Source organism: Anabrus simplex, chromosome 4 (assembly GCF_040414725.1).
Source record: "Anabrus simplex isolate iqAnaSimp1 chromosome 4, ASM4041472v1, whole genome shotgun sequence".
In the NCBI taxonomy this organism is placed as follows: Eukaryota; Metazoa; Arthropoda; class Insecta; order Orthoptera; family Tettigoniidae; genus Anabrus; species Anabrus simplex.
The window spans coordinates 362,410,510-362,429,721 of NC_090268.1; the positions used below are offsets into that span (position 1 = coordinate 362,410,510).

At 38.1% G+C, this 19,212-nt stretch overlaps 1 protein-coding gene across 1 annotated transcript in view; it reads left to right on the forward strand.

Annotated features, from left to right (window-relative positions):
- Positions 1 to 601: 601 nt before the first annotated feature.
- LOC136872277 (uncharacterized) overlaps positions 602 to 19,212 on the forward strand; it is a 259,648-nt gene continuing 241,037 nt past the window's right edge. The window contains exon 1 of the mRNA XM_067146098.2: positions 602 to 940. Coding sequence (XP_067002199.2) covers positions 602 to 940 — 339 coding nt within the window. The remainder of the gene's footprint in view (positions 941 to 19,212) is intronic.

The window sequence follows — 19,212 nt, forward strand, 5'->3', positions numbered from 1 at the left end:
TCCAGCCTGTAGAATTGCAACAGAAAGAACAGAAAACCCGAAAACTGCTGAGTGTCCAGTAGCATTCTCCAGTGATATATGGGAACAGCTTCTGACAACAGATCCTGTATCTAGAAAAGAAAGTATACTTGAATTAGTCAAAGTTTTTGATTCCTCTGGAGCAACAGTTGACACAAAATATAAAGTTCTTGATTATCTCTCAAAAGAGAGTAAGAGAGACTCTAACTTGCTGCAGTTGATTTTGCCAGGTCATTTGTTAAATTTTACTGAAAATTTACTCAAGGATTTCTGTGATGCTTTTCTGAGACATACCTCAAAAGCTGCCATTGAAGAAATCTGCCTTCTTAAACCTTCTTTGGAAGTACTCATTCCAGCAACAAAAATGTCTGTCCAGATGATAAATTCCACATTTCTCATCCAATCAGACTTTTTGTACAATTTAGTACAAGCTGTTTCACTGTGTTGTAATAACATTTCTAGGACAGTTAAGAAGTTGAATACACTTACAAAGGGGAAATGTCTGTTTTGTATTTGCTCTCCCTTGAGTTCTCCTGCTGTTAGAACATCATTTGAAATGTGCTATAACATAAAATGGAAGCAGATGACCAGCAAACTCCAAGGTAGTCAAGTAATAATTTTTGATAAAGTTGATGGTTCATTTTATAGAAATATTAATGAAGAAATAGTGAAATATCAACCATACATTGATGGTATTTATAATTACTATGATGCTGATATGAATATCGAAGCTGATAGACAGTGTGTGGAAGTAATTCATATATTACCACTGAATCATGTACTGATGTACCTTGATCCCCACTGGAAGGAGCACCTTGTAGAGATAAGTTCCAAGGTTCACCAGCTGGTTCTCGAAATGAGAACAAGCTCTGGAAAAACAAATACATTCAGAAGAGGACAATTTGTGGGATTCTGCAGCAGTGTAAGTTTTTAAGTCATTTTTCTAAAGATATAATTTCCTTTATAATAATCTTGTATAGTACTTTTTGTCTGATATTTTTATCACTTTAAACAGTTCTGCTGGAAACCTGTTTTAGACTGATGATTATTGCCATTTATGGTGTGCGTGTCTCTCTCTCAAAGTATTTTTTAAAAAGACATAAGGCATGGTCACATTGTTGGATGTGCTTGTGAACGGTTGGCTGTTGAGAGAGCTCATGCATTATTGTAGTGATAAAGTAGTTAAAACTTACTTAAATTATTTAAATTTTGTGTGTGTGTGTTCCATTTAGTGCTATTTATATATTGGTGTTTAGTGTTTGTTGGTAGAAATTAGGAGTAGTGATATTTATTTGAATTTTATAACATGTAATTCATTTGGTGTTCAGTAGATTACATTTTATAGGTTAAGTAGGCTAGCCAGGTGTACTTTGTTTCGAATTTAGGTTTAGGAAATATTTAGGTAATAATATTAAAGATTAAAACAATATTATTGAATATCTGTAGGTTTGTTGGTATAATACAGTACTTACAAAGGCAGATTATCATAAGGAGTTGTAACTCACTGTAATTTCCGCTACAACTTTTCCGATATTTCGTATAGATATCCGTTCAAACTATCACGAAGGTAATAATTTATTAGATTAAATAACATGATACGCCTGTAAACTTTGATCTAAAAAGACTTGAAAGAGAATACACGGTAATTTCACTGGATATTCACGGTACTTTTACAGTTTTTTGGATTGTTGAAGATTATTGCTACATGAACATGGCAGTTGTGCAAATAAATACAAAATAAGCTGATTCATTATTCCGATAAATTTTAGTCTTAGTTCCCTGCATACTTTGTACTTTCCACCTTCGTTTATTCACTGAGTAAAAGTTAATAATCAAATTCCTATATCCCAATAATATTGCAGTTTAGCCCCCGGCGTGGTTTTGACAGAAATTATTGTAGACAACCTCTTATTTCTCAGCATTTAAGGACACTTTTATTCTCCATCCCACGTAGTAGGGAAAATAATAGTAATCCACCAGCGGTAAAAATTCATATAACCACATTTCAGCTGAAACTTGTAGTGTATATACAGAACATTTAGATAGTACCGTATCTTGCCTGCTATATTCGTTTGTATCTTTCATGTGTATCTATTAGAGCATAGTACTAATAATGGGTAGGAGGGTGGGTAGGGGATAGGGATCTGCGCTCAGATGGCCTTCATTTAAACCGCAGTGGTATGTATAAGTTAGGAAATTTGTTTGGAAGGGTAATAGGGAGGTACATTCAGGGAAACAGGATGGCCTAGGGAGCGGTGATAAGGGAACAGGGAACTGGAAATCAAGTAGGGATGACATAAAATTGTTAGTGTTGAACTGTAGAAGTATTGTAAGGAAAGGAATAGAATTAAGTAATTTAATAGATATATATTCACCAGATATTGTAATAGGAGTTGAATGATGGCTGAGAAATGATATAATGGATGCAGAAATTTTCTCACGGCACTGGAGTGTGTATCATAGAGATAGGATAGGAAGGGTGGGAGGCGGAGTGTTCATTCTGGTGAAAGAAGAATTTGTAAGCTACGAAAAAGTTAAAGATGAGACACATGAAATTCTAGGTGTAAGGCTCATTTCTAAAGATAAGAGGCAACTTGATATATTTGGAGTGTACAGATCGGGAAAGGGTAGCACTGACGCGGATTCAGAATTATTTGATAGGATAGTCAGCTATGTGGGAAACGACATGGAAAGAAATGGGATTGTAGCGGGAGATCTGAATTTGCCAGATGTAAATTGGGAAGGAAATGCGAACGACAGAAAGCATGACCAACAAATGGCAAATAAGTTAATATGGGAAGGACAGCTGATTCAGAAAGTGATGGAACCAACCAGAGGGAAAAATATCCTGGATGTCGTGCTGATAAAACCAGATGAGCTCTATAGGGAAACTGAAGTAATAGATGGTATTAGTGATCATGAAGCTGTTTCTGTGGTAGTTAAAAATAAATGTGATAGAAAGGAAGGTCTTAAAAGTAGGACTGTTAGGCAGTACCACATGGCTGATAAAGCAGGCATGAGGCAGTTTCTAAAAAGTAGCTATGATCGGTGGAAAACGGTAAATATAAATGTAAACAGACTCTGGGATGGGTTTAAAGAAATTGTTGAGGAATGCGAAAACAGGTTTGTACCATTAAGGGTGGTAAGGAATCGTAAAGACCCACCTTATTATAATAGAGAAATAAAGGGACTAAGAAGGAGGTACAGACTGGAAAGAAATACAGTTAGAAATGGCTGTGGAAGTAAGGAGAAATTGAAGGAACTTACTAGAAAATTGAATCTAGCAAAGAAGGCAGCTAAGGATAATATGATGGCAAGCATAATCGGCAGTCATACGAATTTTAGTGAAAAATGGAAGGGTATGTATAGGTATTTTAAGGCAGAAACAGGTTCCAAGAAGGACATTCCAGGAATAATTAATGAACAAGGGGAGTGTGTATGTGAGGATCTTCAAAAGGCAGAAGTATTCAGTCAGCAGTATGTAAAGATTGTTGGTTACAAGGATAATGTCGAGATAGAGGAGGAGACTAAGGCCAAAGAAGTAATAAAATTTACATATGATAACAATGACATTTACACTAAGATACAAAAGTTAAAAACTAGAAAAGCGACTGGAATTGATCAGATTTCTGGGGATATACTAAAGACAATGGGTTGGGATATAGTACCATATCTGAAGTACTTATTTGATTATTGTTTGGTCGGAGGAGCTTTACCAGATGAATGGAGAGTTGCTATAGTAGCCCCTGTGTATAAAGGAAAGGGTGATAGACATAAAGCTGAAAATTACAGGCCAGTAAGTTTGACATGCATTGTATGTAAGCTTTGGGAAGGCATTCTTTCTGATTATATTAGACATGTTTGTGAAATTAATAACTGGTTCGATAGAAGGCAATTCGGTTTTAGGAAAGGTTATTCCACTGAAGCTCAACTTGTAGGATTCCAGCAAGATATAGCAGATATCTTGGATTCAGGAGGTCAAATGGACTGTATCGCGATTGACCTGTCTAAAGCATTTGATAGGGTGGATCATGGGAGACTACTGGCAAAAATTAGTGCAATTGGACTAGACAAAAGAGTGACTGAATGGGTCGCTATATTTCTAGAAAATAGATCTCAGAGAATTAGAGTAGGTGAAGGTTTATCTGACCCTGTAATAATTAAGAGGGGAATTCCTCAAGGCAGTATTATCGGACCTTTATGTTTTCTTATATATATAAATGATATGAGTAAAGGAGTGGAATCGGAGGTAAGGCTTTTTGCGGATGATGTTATTCTCTATAGAGTGATAAATAAGTTACAAGATTGTGAGCAACTGCAACGTGACCTCGAAAATGTTGTGAGATGGACAGCAGGCAATGGTATGTTGATAAACGGGGTTAAAAGTCAGGTTGTGAGTTTTACAAGTAGGAAAAGTCCTCTCAGTTTTAATTACTGTGTTGATGGGGTGAAAGTTCCTTTTGGGGATCATTGTAACTATCTAGGTGTTAATATAAGGAAAGATCTTCATTGGGGTAATCACATAAATGGGATTGTAAATAAAGGGTACAGATCTCTGCACATGGTTATGAGGGTGTTTAGGGGTTGTAGTAAGGATGTAAAGGAGAGGGCATATAAGTCTCTGGTAAGACCCCAACTAGAGTATGGTTCCAGTGTATGGGACCCTCACCAGGATTACCTGATTCAAGAACTGGAAAAAATCCAAAGAAAAGCAGCTCGATTTGTTCTGGGCGATTTCCGACAAAAGAGTAGCGTTACAAAAATGTTGCAATGCTTGGGTTGGGAAGAATTGAGAGAAAGAAGAAGAGCTGCTCGACTAAGTGGTATGTTCCGGGCTGTCAGCGGAGAGGTGGCATGGAATGACATTAGTAGACGAATAAGTTTGAATGGCGTTTATAAAAGTAGGAAAGATCACAATATGAAGATAAAGTTGGAATTCAAGAGGACAAACTGGGGCAAATATTCATTTATAGGAAGGGGAGTTAGGGATTGGAATAACTTACCAAGAGAGATGTTCAATAAATTTCCAATTTCTTTGAAATCATTTAGGAAAAGGCTAGGAAAACAACAAATATAGTATCTGCCACCTGGGCGACTGCCCTAAATGCAGATCAGTATTGATTGATTGATTGATTGATTGATTGATAATAATCTGTCTAAGCATTTAGCTTTGTTGCTAATCTTTGAGTACAGTAGTTCGTGCAAATTTCATTTCAGTTTGTGCTTAGTAGTGACATACAGTACCGGTATTGTAATTAGGATACATCTGAACGTAGTTTAACAATTATTGTAGTGTACTGTACAGTAGTATATGAGTAATATCCTATTGGAATTTAGTGTGCTTATTTTATTATTATAAAATAGTTGTGTGTTACCGGTGTAGTAGAGGTATCCTTAGAAACTCTTTCTATAATTCTGTTGTTGTAATTAGGATAGGCTTAATTGCAGTTTGGAATTGTGTAGTTCTTGTGTATTAATTTTGGTATTCAGTAATTAACAGCAGTTTTTATCCTGTTAGGGGTTGTAGGATAAAAATAGAGTACAACTAAGTAGTATTGTAGTGTAGTCATGTATTAATTACCTTATTGTCGTGTGATCTTCGAGTACTATCCCAGACAATATATCCCTCCGTTCATTTATTTTTTGCAAATAAGTTATTTTATTTTTCCTTTCCTTTTCATTTTTTCCACAAAGGATCAATTGTAGGAACTGTGGGTGTGACGAGGCATTGGGGGGTATGAGGGAGGAGTTGGAGAGTTTGAAGGAGATAATTAGGATTCTCACAGAAGACAGGAAGGAAGATAGGATTCCCTCAAACAATGTACAGGTTACAGTAGGTGTACAAGAGGGAGGGGAAGGAAAGGGTGGAGTTGTAGAAGGCAGGTGGTCTAATGTTCTAAGGGGAAGGAGATTGCAGGCTAAGGGCTCAATTCAGGATCAGAATTCAGGAGAGGTGTCTGTGCAAAATCGGTATGAGTCACTCCGGGTAGAACAACAGAGGGAAGATGAGGGACAGGGAACTGTTGCTGAGATGAGTGGAATAGGAGGAAGGGAAAAGGTAGAAAAGGGAAATGTAGAGTAGAGGATAGGAAAAGACAGGTAGAACAAGGTCATGGAAGCTTCTGCAGCTGTCAGGAAAGATAGGGCTGACCAGGGGGGGAGAGGATCAAATATGGTGGGTAGTTTTGAGGCTCTGGTCATGGAGGATTCCATCGTTAGACATGTGGGGAAAGTGTGTAGAGGAAAGGGAACCAGGGTAGAGTGTTATCCAGGAATTAGGTTGAGGCAGATGTTGAGGAAAGTAGAAGAGAGGGAGGAGGGGAAGGAGAAGGTGGAAGTGTTTCACATTGGTAACAACTTTAGGCAATGAACAAGGGGAGTGTGTATGTGAAGATCTTCAAAAGGCAGAAGTATTCAGTCAGCAGTATGTAAAGATTGTTGGTTTCAAGGATAATGTCGAGATAGAGGAGGAGACTAAGGCCAAAGAAGTAATAAAATTTACATATGATAACAATGACATTTACAATAAGATACAAAAGTTGAAAACTAGAAAAGCGGCTGGAATTGATCAGATTTCTGGGGATATACCAAAGACAACGGGTTGGGATATAGTACCATATCTGAAGTACTTATTTGATTATTGTTTGGTCGGAGGAGCTATACCAGATGAATGGAGAGTTGCTATAGTAGCCCCTGTGTATAAAGGAAAGGGTGATAGACATAAAGCTGAAAATTACAGGCCAGTAAGTTTGACATGCATTGTATGTAAGCTTTGGGAAGGCATTCTTTCTGATTATATTAGACATGTTTGTGAAATTAATAACTGGTTCGATAGAAGGCAATTCGGTTTTAGGAAAGATTATTCCACTGAAGCGTAGCTTGTAGGATTCCAGCAAGATATAGCAGATATCTTGGATTCAGGAGGTCAAATGGACTGTATCGCGATTGACCTGTCTAAAGCATTTGATAGGGTGGATCATGGGAGATTACTGGCGAAAATGAGTGCAATTGGACTAGACAAAAGAGTGACTGAATGGGTTGCTATATTTCTAGAAAATAGATCTCAGAGTGTTAGAGTAGGTGAAGTTTTGTCTGACCCTGTAATAGTTGAGAGGGGAGTTCCTCAGGGCAGTGTTATCGGACCTTTATGTTTTCTTATATATATAAATGATATGAGTAAAGGAGTGGAATCGGAGGTAAGGCTTTTTGCGGATGATGTTATTCTCTATAGAGTGATAAATAAGTTACAAGATTGTGAGCAACTGCAACGTGATCTCGAAAATGTTGTGAGATGGACAGCAGGCAATGGTATGTTGATAAACGGGGTTAAAAGTCAGGTCATGAGTTTCACTAATAGAAAAAGTCCTCTCAGTTTTAATTACTGCGTTGATGGGGTGAAAGTTACTTTTGGGGATCATTGTAAGTATCTAGGTGTTAATATAAGGAAAGATCTTCATTGGGGTGATCACATAAATGGGATTGTAAATAAAGGGTACCGATCTCTGCACATGGTTATGAGGGTGTTTAGGGGTTGTAGTAAGGATGTAAAGGAGAGGGCATATAAGTCTCTGGTAAGACCCCAACTAGAGTATGGTTCCAGTGTATGGGACCCTCACCAGGATTACCTGATTCAAGAACTGGAAAAAATCCAAAGAAAAGCAGCTCGATTTGTTCTGGGTGATTTCCGACAAAAGAGTAGCGTTACAAAAATGTTGCAATGTTTGGATTGGGAAGAATTGAGAGAAAGAAGAAGAGCTGCTCGACTAAGTGGTATGTAATACCAATATAAATGGTCCGTTATTGGACATTATAAATTTTCCAGCTAGCTCATTCTTGGTTGCCAGCGTTTCGCCCTCGTGTGCTCGGCGGGCTCATCAGTTGGTACCTAGCACACCTACCAATACGCTGGCTAGTGCATACCGTGGAGGCCACTGCGTAGGCTAACTGGAGCCACCGGCAGTGCCAATGCACTAAGAGACTTTGTCTCATCACTAAAGATTGATGCCTGCTTGGCCATCAGATGATATAGATGTTGATTCCCATAGGGAATCTGAAATATTTGTCCTGAATGAGCAAATTTATAATACCAATATAAATGGTCCGTTATTGGACATTATAAATTTTCCAGCTAGCTCATTCTTGGTTGCCAGCGTTTCGCCCTCGTGTGCTAGGGCGGGCTCATCAGTTGGTACCTAGCACACCTACCAATACGCTGGCTAGTGCATACCGTGGAGGCCACTGCGTAGGCTAACTGGTCCAATAACGGACCATTTATATTGGTATTATAAATTTGCTCATTCAGGACAAATATTTCAGATTCCCTATGGGAATCAACATCTATATCATCTGATGGCCAAGCAGGCATCAATTTTTAGTGATGAGACAAAGTCTCTTAGTGCATTGGCACTGCCGGTGGCTCCAGTTAGCCTACGCAGTGGCCTCCACGGTATGCACTAGCCAGCGTATTGGTAGGTGTGCTAGGTACCAACTGATGAGCCCGCCCTAGCACACGAGGGCGAAACGCTGGCAACCAAGAATGAGCTAGCTGGAAAATTTATAATGTCCAATAACGGACCATTTATATTGGTATTATAAATTTGCTCATTCAGGACAAATATTTCAGATACCCTATGGGAATCAACATCTATATCATAAGTGGTATGTTCCGAGCTGTCAGCGGAGAGATGGCGTGGAATGACATTAGTAGACGAATAAGTTTGAAAGGCGTTTATAAAAGTAGGAAAGATCACAATATGAAGATAAAGTTGGAATTCAAGAGGACAAACTGGGGCAAATATTCATTTATAGGAAGGGGTGTTAGGGATTGGAATAACTTACCAAGGGAGATGTTCAATAAATTTCCAATTTCTTTGAAATCATTTCGGAAAAGGCTAGGAAAGCAACAGATAGAGAATCTGCCACCTGGGCGACTGCCCTAAATGCAGGTCAGTATTGATTGATTGATTGATTGATTGATTGATTGATTGATTGATTGATTGATTGATTGATTGATTGATTGATTGATTGATTGATTGATTGATTGATTGATTGATTGATTGACTGATAAGTACCAACATAGTTGGAGATGTGTGGGATCTGGTAAATGCAGCACGCGTGAAGTTTATCAGTGGAATACTGTGTAGGAGGGATACTGACTGAAGAGTGTTTGGGGATTTAAATGAGACTATGGAGTAGGTATGTGGGAAACTGGGAGTGACTTCTAGATCCTAATGGGTGGGTAGGAGATAGGGATCTGTACTCAGATGGCCTTCACTTAAACTGCAGTGGTACGTATAAGTTAGGAAATGTGTTTGGAAGGGTAATAGGGAGGTACATTCAGGGAAACGGGGTGGCCTAGGGAGCGGTGATAAGGGAACAGGGAAATGGAAATCAAGTAAGGATGACATAAAATTGTTAGTGTTGAACTGTAGAAGTATTGTAAAAGAAGGAATAGAAATAAGTAATTTAATAGATATATATTTACCAGATATTGTAATAGGAGTTGAATGATGGCTGAGAAATGATATAATGGATGCAGAAATTTTCTCATGGAACTGGAGTGTGTATCGTAGAGATAGGATAGGAATGGTGGGATGGGGAGTATTCATTCTGGTGAAAGAAGAATTTGTACACTACGAAAAAGTTACAGATGGGAAACATGTAATTCTAGGTGTAAGACTTATTTCTAAAGATAATAGGCAACTTGATGTCTTTGGAGTGTACAGACCGGGCAAGAGTATCACTGACAAGGATTCAGAATTGTTTGATAAGATAATCAGCTATTTTGGAAACAACTTGGAAAGAAATGTGATTGTAGTGGGAGATCTGAATTTACCAAATGTCAGTTGGGAAGGAAATGAAAATGACAGGAAACATGACCAACAAATGGCAAATAAGCAAATATGGGAAGGACAGGTGATTCAGAAAGTGACAGAACTCAAAGATGTCTGCTCATTTAAAAAAGTAAAGTGGTCTCTATTTTTGCAATCTTTACATAACCCTCTATTCTTTGCACCAGGGTGATTAGTAATGAAAATAAACATGCTTTTCAGTTATCCAACTTCATTATCCAGGCAAAGGAAAAAATCGGGAAATCAGAACTGTCTTCAGAAAAGTTTGAAATCTTTTAAAATTATACCATGACCTCATTTGGTTAAGAGTGCTTGAAAGATGTCATCTTATTTATAAAAGGAAAGTGGTCTCTATTTTTGCAATCTTTTCTTAACCTTCTATTCTTTGCACAGTATTTCATGACATTATGCACCTTGATGTATTCACAAAGACGCACACAAAATGCTGTCAGTTGTGTACACTTATTTATTTACAACTTATTTCACATTATACGCACATAACCTAATCAACTGCCATCACAAACAAAACAAGACTACGGAGAATAAGAAGAATGCAACTGCCATCTTGAAAAAATTTGATTGTTACAGTAACATGTCATCAGAATCACACTATGAGCTCACAAAAACAACTCCAACTAAACAATAACTCAACTCCACCATCAAGACTGCCTTCTAATATATGTGCCTGGCCAGGCTTCTAGAAGGATATGTCACAACATATCTTCTCATGAATTTATGTGTTCAATAGCATAGTTACAATGTATAGAACTTTCTACAACCATCCAGTGCCTTGTTCTGGATATTACTATGTGTTGCACAGTATTGTAGTAGATTATACATCATATATACATGTTATAATAATTTATGTACTATTAATTACAGGTTCTCACGCTAACTAAACTCATATCAATATATATATATATATATATATAGCACGTTTCATGACTTAACCTCATAAATAATACAATCGTTTTCTGTACCAAAATGGGATATTACAGTGTGTTGCACAATATTGTAGTGGAATATACATCATGTATATTATATAGGTAATAATAATGTATATACTATTAATTACAGGTTCTTACACTAAATAAACTCATATTAATACAGTGGAACCTTGGATTGCGAGCATAATTCATTCCGGCAACATGCTTGTTGTTGTATGTCCGGCGCTCCCTTCTCGCTCCGCCAGCCAGCTGCACGCGCGCCTGTGTATCATTCTGCTAGCTTCGACGCGCAGCCCTCAGTGCGCGTGCCTGACCATCGAGTGTACTATAAATAGGAGCTCCCGGCCTGCTCACTTGCCCACTTGCCCCGGTGTCCAGCTCCAGAATACACCCTACGTCGAGCACGGAGGCTACTCCTCTTGAAAATGTGCTTCGACCAGGTGGACTGAATTTCTGGCAGTACGAGGTTTCACCTCTGGTCACCGCTCCCTTACCTGTTTCCGCTGCCTAAGTCCCGTAATTCTTTTACAAGCCATTTTCATTCCCTAAGTTATGCAAGCTCCCTTAGTTTCGCTAGGTGGAATTTCTTCAATCAATTGAACTTGCTTTTTAGGAATTCAGGCACTTCAACAAACAAGGACTCTCATGAACATTTATGTTAGTGTGCCAGATAGTTCTCGACTATCAACGTGTCAATTCACAAAGACTATCTTTTCAAGATAGAAGTGTATATAAAGACTGTAAACCTGTACATATTGTATAAAGACAGACTTTTCTCAAGATACAATATTCCTTTTTGCTTCAAAATAAATTTCAGTTATTTGTGTAAATATCATAAAGTGAAGCAATAAAAGTTGTGTTCTGTAAACTTCAACCTTGGTTACAACACTTGTAATCCAAAGCACTCGTATATCAAAGCAAGTTTTCCCATAAGAAACAATTGAAACGCGGATGATTCGTCCACAACACAAAAATATTTATTCGCATATAATTTCTAAAGCAAAATATAACGTAAAACAAATTAAACGATTGACTAAAATATCTTTTAGTTTCTTTTAGTTTACATTTTTAAAGTGCAATTTTAGACACAGTGTGTCATGATAATGGGAGCTGTGAATGCTCATTGGGAACCAATAGAATGGGATATTAGAATGTTCTGGGCCCACATGGGTATGGCGATAGAAATGAGGATGGAGAGAAACTATTGGACTTTTATATCAGAAATAACCTGATAATAAAGAACACATGGTGTATGAAGAGGAATAGCCATAAGATCAGCCAGTATAGTTGGGATGGACAGTATGGAACACTCATTGAGTTTATAATAACAGACCAAGAATGGGGAAGATACGTCATGAATACGAAGATAATCCTCAGTGAAAATATGGAAGGTGATCGTAGATTGTTGATTGTGGAATTAAAACAAGTAAAAATCCCTGAAATCTTATTGAGGAAGAATCCAAAGATCAGGATTTGGGAATTGGAGGAGGAGGAGGATAAAAGAATGGCATTCCAAGATTGTATAAAAAGGAATTTGCCTAACACGGAAATATGAAGTGGAGAAGAAGAGTGGGACAATTTAAGACAGACATATATGGAAGCATCTGTTGAGGTATGCAGGAAAATAAAAGCAAAGGTTAAGGGAAAGGAGACAAGGTGGTGGACACACAAAATAAAAAAAAGAAGTAAAAGAAAGGAATAAGGTGAAGGAAGAAATGGATAAGGAAAAGCAAAAAACGTATCAGAGGGATCAGAATAAAATACAAAGGTGGAATATAAAAGATTGAAACTACAAGTAAAGAGGAGTATCAAGGAAGAAAAGGAGAAATGTTGGGGAGAGTTCACCAACAAAATTGAGCAAGATAGTCGAGTAAATCATAAACTATTATACAGAGTAAAAAAATTGAAAAGAATAAATCATGAAAAAATCAAGGCATTAGAGAGGGAAGATGGATCCATAGTACATGACGAAAAGGGTCTTCAGAAGGTGATGGCCAAGTATTTTGAAAAACTTTATAATGAGGATGACTGCTCAGAGGAAGAAGGAGATAAGAAAATTTAAATAATAGATGGAGAAAAAGAAGAGAACCCGATAACAAGGTTGGAACTTGAAAGGGCAGTGAAAGCAATGACCAAAGGTAAAGCAGTCAATGTGATGCCTCTCCCTCTGTCTGCGGCAAACCAAAATGCGGCCATCATTTTCAAACAAACAGAACCTGGATTCATCCGAAAACACTATCTGCTGCCATTCCTGTCCCCAGTGAGTCATTCCATACACCATTGAAGTCTAGCATGTTAATGCACATTAGTCAAAGGTAGGTGGAGAAGTAGACATCATGCCGGTAACCCAGACCGTAATAAACGGCGACAGACTGTCACTCCTGATAGTGTACAATGTATTGTACTGTTCCACTGTTGCGCCATAGCTGAGGAGGACGCAGATCTGTCGTGCAATGCCACTCGGATGAGGTGTCGATCTTCTCGGAGGGTGGTCTGAGTAGTGCGACCAGACCCATCTCGTGGTGTTCTAGGGCTGTCTGTGAACCATTCTGTACACACTTCGTCCAACACGAGTAGCAATTTCTTGGATGGTTGTATAATGTTCTTTCATGCCAATAATGCGCCCTCTTTCAAACTCATTTGACGTACAGTTCTCGCATACGTCTGCCAGGCATCCTGCACATCTGCTCAAGTCACTCTTAAATTGGCAAATTCATATGTAACTTTAAAGTTTTCCAGTCTGCTGAACACACAAGTTAAATATTACACTGTAACATACCTGTAAAAGAACACATTATTAAACAAGGAATAAAAATACACACGATTAAACAAAGAATGGCATGTTTCGTTCTTGAAAGAACATCATCAGATTCTATCAAATGATACTCGAATATTTAGAATATTTGGAACTTGAAATCTGGAACTTATCTTAATGATGTCCTCCTTTGTCTCTATGTTAAAAAAAGGAAGAGTATAACGAATCTACGACCTTTCTCCCTATCAATGTTTCAAACACTCTTCCAATAAGATTTAAAGAGGTCACAACCCTACTACATTCCCGTTACCTGCAATACATTGCTAGCCACAGCTGATTTACATTCATAGTCCTAGAAGAACACTGGCTCAACAACAAGCATTATTTTGATTAACAACATCAATATAGTGAAAAACAAGTGTATAGTGTTATCTGAATGGACCCTATAGTTGAAGATCTTTGAAGATGAGAAAAACAGACATTACGTAATAGCTTTATTTCAATTACTTGTTTTAAGTAATGTTTAGATAATAGTTTAACATCTAATTACTTTGTCATTCTAATCAAGTCATAGGATTTTGATAAATATTATTTCTCTGAAGAAGAGAATTGCGTTTTCTCGATACATGTACCATTAGATGATATGTATTAAACAGATTTTTTGTATAGTATTGACAAGGCAGACTCACATTATCTCCTGTTTTTCAGTGTAGTCAGATTGTCACTGTAAGTAGTCTACACGGACCACTATAGACCCTTAATATGGTCAAGTTTATAGATTTGTAAAGTGAGAAATTGTGTAATGAGGGATACCTGTACATACAGGATGTCATCCAAGATAACCAAGAATGTGCAAGTGCTATAGGGGACATTATACTATAAGTTGTGTTGTTGCCTTGTAAAGCATGTTTTGGCGAGCTCAGAGAATAGCATCATGGTGCTTCAACTGGAGAATTCCACTAACTGTGAACAACTTTCTGTGGTTTTGTGAATATCATGAAGGCATTATTATATGATGCTCAACTTGGTTAGGAATAGATTGCCACCATTCTCCAACTGCTTGCAGATGAACGTGCACAGATCTATTTTTGGGTACCGGTAGCCAAACATTCACTGAAACAGGAATTCAGTATCAGTTGTGGGACCCTGTAGAGAATTGTGCGTGATTGCTTACAGTGTACAAGAGTCTTGACATAGCAGATTTAGAGCTTGTTACCAGAACACACGAGGCAATCGAACTACGTAAGAACAATTAAGGAGCTATCTGACAGTGAGATAGTGACCCTGGTCCGGAAAGCCAAGGAGAATTCATTGCGCTGACCACATATCACCTCATAATCTGCAGGCCTTCAGGCGAGTTTAAAATTTAGGTCTAGAATTCAGATTCAAGACCCAGTTAGGCCTAAATCAGCGAAGGTAGCTGTGTTTGGTGATAGGCAAGGAAGGGGAATTGCGGGAGTGATTAACGCCGAGAATATAGCAGCAACCGGAGAAATATATCCAGGAGCTTCTATCAGCAGTGTCCTGGAAAACGTAGAAGAAGCAACTAGGAACTTCGGGAGCGGCGATGCAGTGCTTATCATCGGTGGGACGAACGACGCCAATAATGCAAGATCACAACTTAAACATACACTAGGGAAGCTGACCCACACTAACGTCTTTGTAGTGAACGTGCCCCACAGGTATGATTTGAGTAGAGACTCATGTGTGAACATTGAAGTGGACAAGGTTAATAGAGATAGTGTTAAAATTTGTAAACATTTTTGGAATACTCAGGTTATTGAATGCAGCAGTTTTGAGAGATACTGTTATACAAAACATGGCCTCCATCTAAACAATTCAGGTAAACGAAAGATAGCAAATATTGTTCTAGATTTTATTAATCTTAAGATATGTACTGTAAAACAGGCAACTCCCTTGAGTTATAATACTGACCAGGAAAACTAGTAGAAAGAGTCAGCTGTACTTCAAGCTGGCTCAGTCAACTGGAAAATGAAACTCGGGATAGTAAGGAATTTCAAGTTACCCAATTGCAACAGTCAAGTTTTAGGGAGGAAGGGGGTATGAGATTGCTCTTGGTAAACTGTCAAAGTGTAGTAAATAAACAATTAAAATTCGATACATTGATGGAATCCTATGAGACTGATGTGGTGATAGGAGTGGAATCGTGGTTGAGAGAAGGTGTGGGTAATAGAGAAGTATTTCCAGAAGGGTACACAGTCTATCGTAGAGACCGAGGAGATAAAAAGGGAGGGGGACTGTTTATTCTGGTGAAGGAAACTTACTGTTCACATGAATGACTTACTGATGAAAGGGATGAAATATTAGGGATAAAATTAGTTTGTGATAATATGAAGGAGGTGGGAATTATAGGAACATACAGGCCTGGAAGAGAGGAAAGAGACATGGAAATCTTTGAGAAAATAATAGATTATACTCATAAAAACAATAATAATGATATGGTAATAATTGGGGGAGATCTAAATTTGCCTGAAGTTGAATGGAATGGAGCTGCAAGTGAAGCCCATGAACAGAAACTGGCAAATAAGTTAATTTGGGAGGGAGGATTTACATAAGTAGTACAAGAACTGACTCGTCTCAATAACTTACTAGATGTATTCTTGGTTAAACCATGGGAAATTGTTGATAAAACTGAGGTAATTGAAGGAATAAGAGACCATAAGGCTGTAATAATGGATGTAGGACTTGTACTGAAAAGGCTTAATAAGAGGGTTACACAAGACAAGAAATTGTACAGAAAAACTAAAGTTGATGAATTTGGGACTTACCTTAAATCACAATTCAGTTGTTGGATAAGTGAAGGGAGTAACGTGGATACACTTTGGGCTAAATTTAAAGGAATCATTTGGGAAGGAGAGATGAGATTTGTACCTGTTAAGAAGGGTAAAATGACCTCAGACCCTGTTTATTATACAAGGGAAATAAGAAAATTAAAAAGAAAATGTAGAATAGTAAACAGGAAAATCAAAGAGGGTAGGGAGAGTAGAGAAACTAGAAAACAGCTAATGAGGGAACTGAATAGAGTGAAAAAGGAAGCAAAAGAGGATTATATGAATGGCATACTTCAAGAGGGTAATGACCACAAAGGGAAATGGAAAAAGCTGTATTCATATACAGTTGAACCTGACTTATACGTATATCAAGGGGAAGAGAAAAAACTACTTGTAACTCAGAATTACTTAGAAATCAGACTTGCGCAATACATCACATATTTACTGAAAAACCAGTAGGATAGGCCGACATGTGTAAATCCTTGCAAATAATAAATACATTAAGACAGATAATATAATTTTGAACTTAGTCCAGCCTTAAAGAAATAAGATAGTTTGGCTTGTTTCACTTTTCTAGCATTAAGAGTATAAACCTCCTTTAGCAAACTTTGTAATGAATTCAAAGCATTTTCACTACAACGTTTCGCACAGATGTAATGCCTACACACTTCGATTGCACTTAACACTTCACACAGTTCAGGGGTCAAGATTCAAGTCGTTATCTCCACCTCCAATGTCACTGTGGCTTGTTGCTGGTCCATCACCGCCGCGTTGTTGGCATACGTCAGCAATAATCTCTTCATCCGGTAGTTCTCCACATACAGCCAGATTATCATCGAAATGCACAAAAGTATCGAATTCTCCACCCTCCGGTAGCATTAGCTCGTTGCCAGACAAAACTTCGTCCCCATAATCATCATTAGAGACGGCCTCTTCTAGTAAGGCACCAGCTTTGGGGAAACAGTTGCTGATTGTGGAGGAAGACACCTGCTTTCAGGCAGCCGAAATAAAATCCATGGCTTGTACCAAATTAATGGAGAGAGGTTCATTTCCTGTATCACTCAGTGTTATTAAATGTTGAACCAGCATTTTTCCATAATGCACTTTGAAATTTGCAATGATGCCCAAATCAAGCGGTTGTAGAACACTGGTACAGTTAGGAGGGAAAAATTCCACTCGGACTTTCTCCAGAACGATTTGAGGTGGATGTGCTGCACATCGATCCTTAAGAAGAAGGATCTTCTTCTGTTTCTTTTTCAGTTTTTTCAACCACTGTTCCATTGGATTCGTATTCCGTAGGTTTTGTTTTCGCACTCTTAAAACACCTCGGATTCTTCGATTTTCCCATCACAAGTGGAGGAAGTTTGTCAGATCCATCTTCATTCGTGGTGAGAAGTACTGTTACACAAATTTTACTTTTCTTCCCTCCATGGCATGAGTCACCTTTTTCAGATAATGTTTTATTAGGAATAAGATTGTAGAATAGGCCGGTCTCATCACAGGTGTAGATGTTTGGAGGCTGAAAATCGCTTGCGATACCCGGCAGAGCCTCTTCTTTCCAGTGTTGCACTGTGACGTCGTCCGCAGATTTTGAGTCACCGGAAAATGTTCTCCCTGTGAATCCATGATGATCTTTAAATCCTTGCAACCATCCTGACGAAGCCTTGAAATCAGCAGTGATAATCATAATTTCAGATAAATCTATCGCCTTTGCCTACAGCATGTCTCCACTAATTGGTAGAGCTTCTGCTCGCTTTTGGTGGAACCATGTGAAAAGTGCTTTCTCCAAATCTACGTACCATCCTTCTTGCTGACGGCTGTGTTTCGGTCATTTTGAACCCAGTTTTTGGAACTCATCCAAAATAGCGTTTCATTTACTGACGATTGTACATAGCGTGGTATAAGCAATCCCTAAGTCTGAAGCGATTTTAGTTTTTGTTTTGTGTGGATTAGCGTCCACTTCTCGTATAACTTTTCCTTTTTCTGTTCTCCATGGCTAATCAAAAGCAACTGAATGAAAAAACGACTGTTCAACAGTAAACACCAGACACCGGCATCGTGGACATTTTACTTCTCCGTTGTTCCCACGAAAGAAATTCTCATATTCAAACAAATTTACTGTATTTTCTTTTGTTTCCGCACCCAAACAGCCCACTTTGGTTATAATGTATCTTAATCTTTGGCGGCGTGTCAAAAGCGACGAAGGTAGAGGAAGAGCGAAGGGGACTAGCCTTTGTTAAGCCGCTAGTAAGTAAGCGTCAACAATGTCACTCGGCGAAACTCCGTGTTCTGTTTCAGCACCGAAACCCGATCACTCTACTTCTGCCCACGCTGACAAAGAGGAAACTTCGTAAATACAGTGGTTTCTTTTTAAAAAGCACATTCTCATTACAATTACGCAAAACTCAGTTATATTTCACTGACATTTAATACATATAACAGCGAATTACATATAAACGGATTATGTATAAGTAAGGTTTAATTAACATTCTTTTAAATAATATTTTGCCGGGACCTAAAGAAATTACGTACAAATACGAATTACGTTGAACAGAGTTACGTATAAAGCAGGTTCAACTGTATTATGAATCAAAAAGGAAAAGGAATCCAAATTCCTACAATGATGGGAGAAGGGGGTGAACACTGTTTAACAGATTCTGAGAAAGCAAACCTATTTAGTAGGGAATTCAGAGATTCAGTAGATGATTGTCAGGAGTTGGAAACCGAAACAGAAGATAGAGAGGGAGAGACACAGAGGGAAAGAAGAAGCTTCTCATTCACAAATGAAGATATTTTCAGAGAAATCCAACTGCTTCAGCAAGGAAAAGCTGCAGGAAGTGATCAAATTA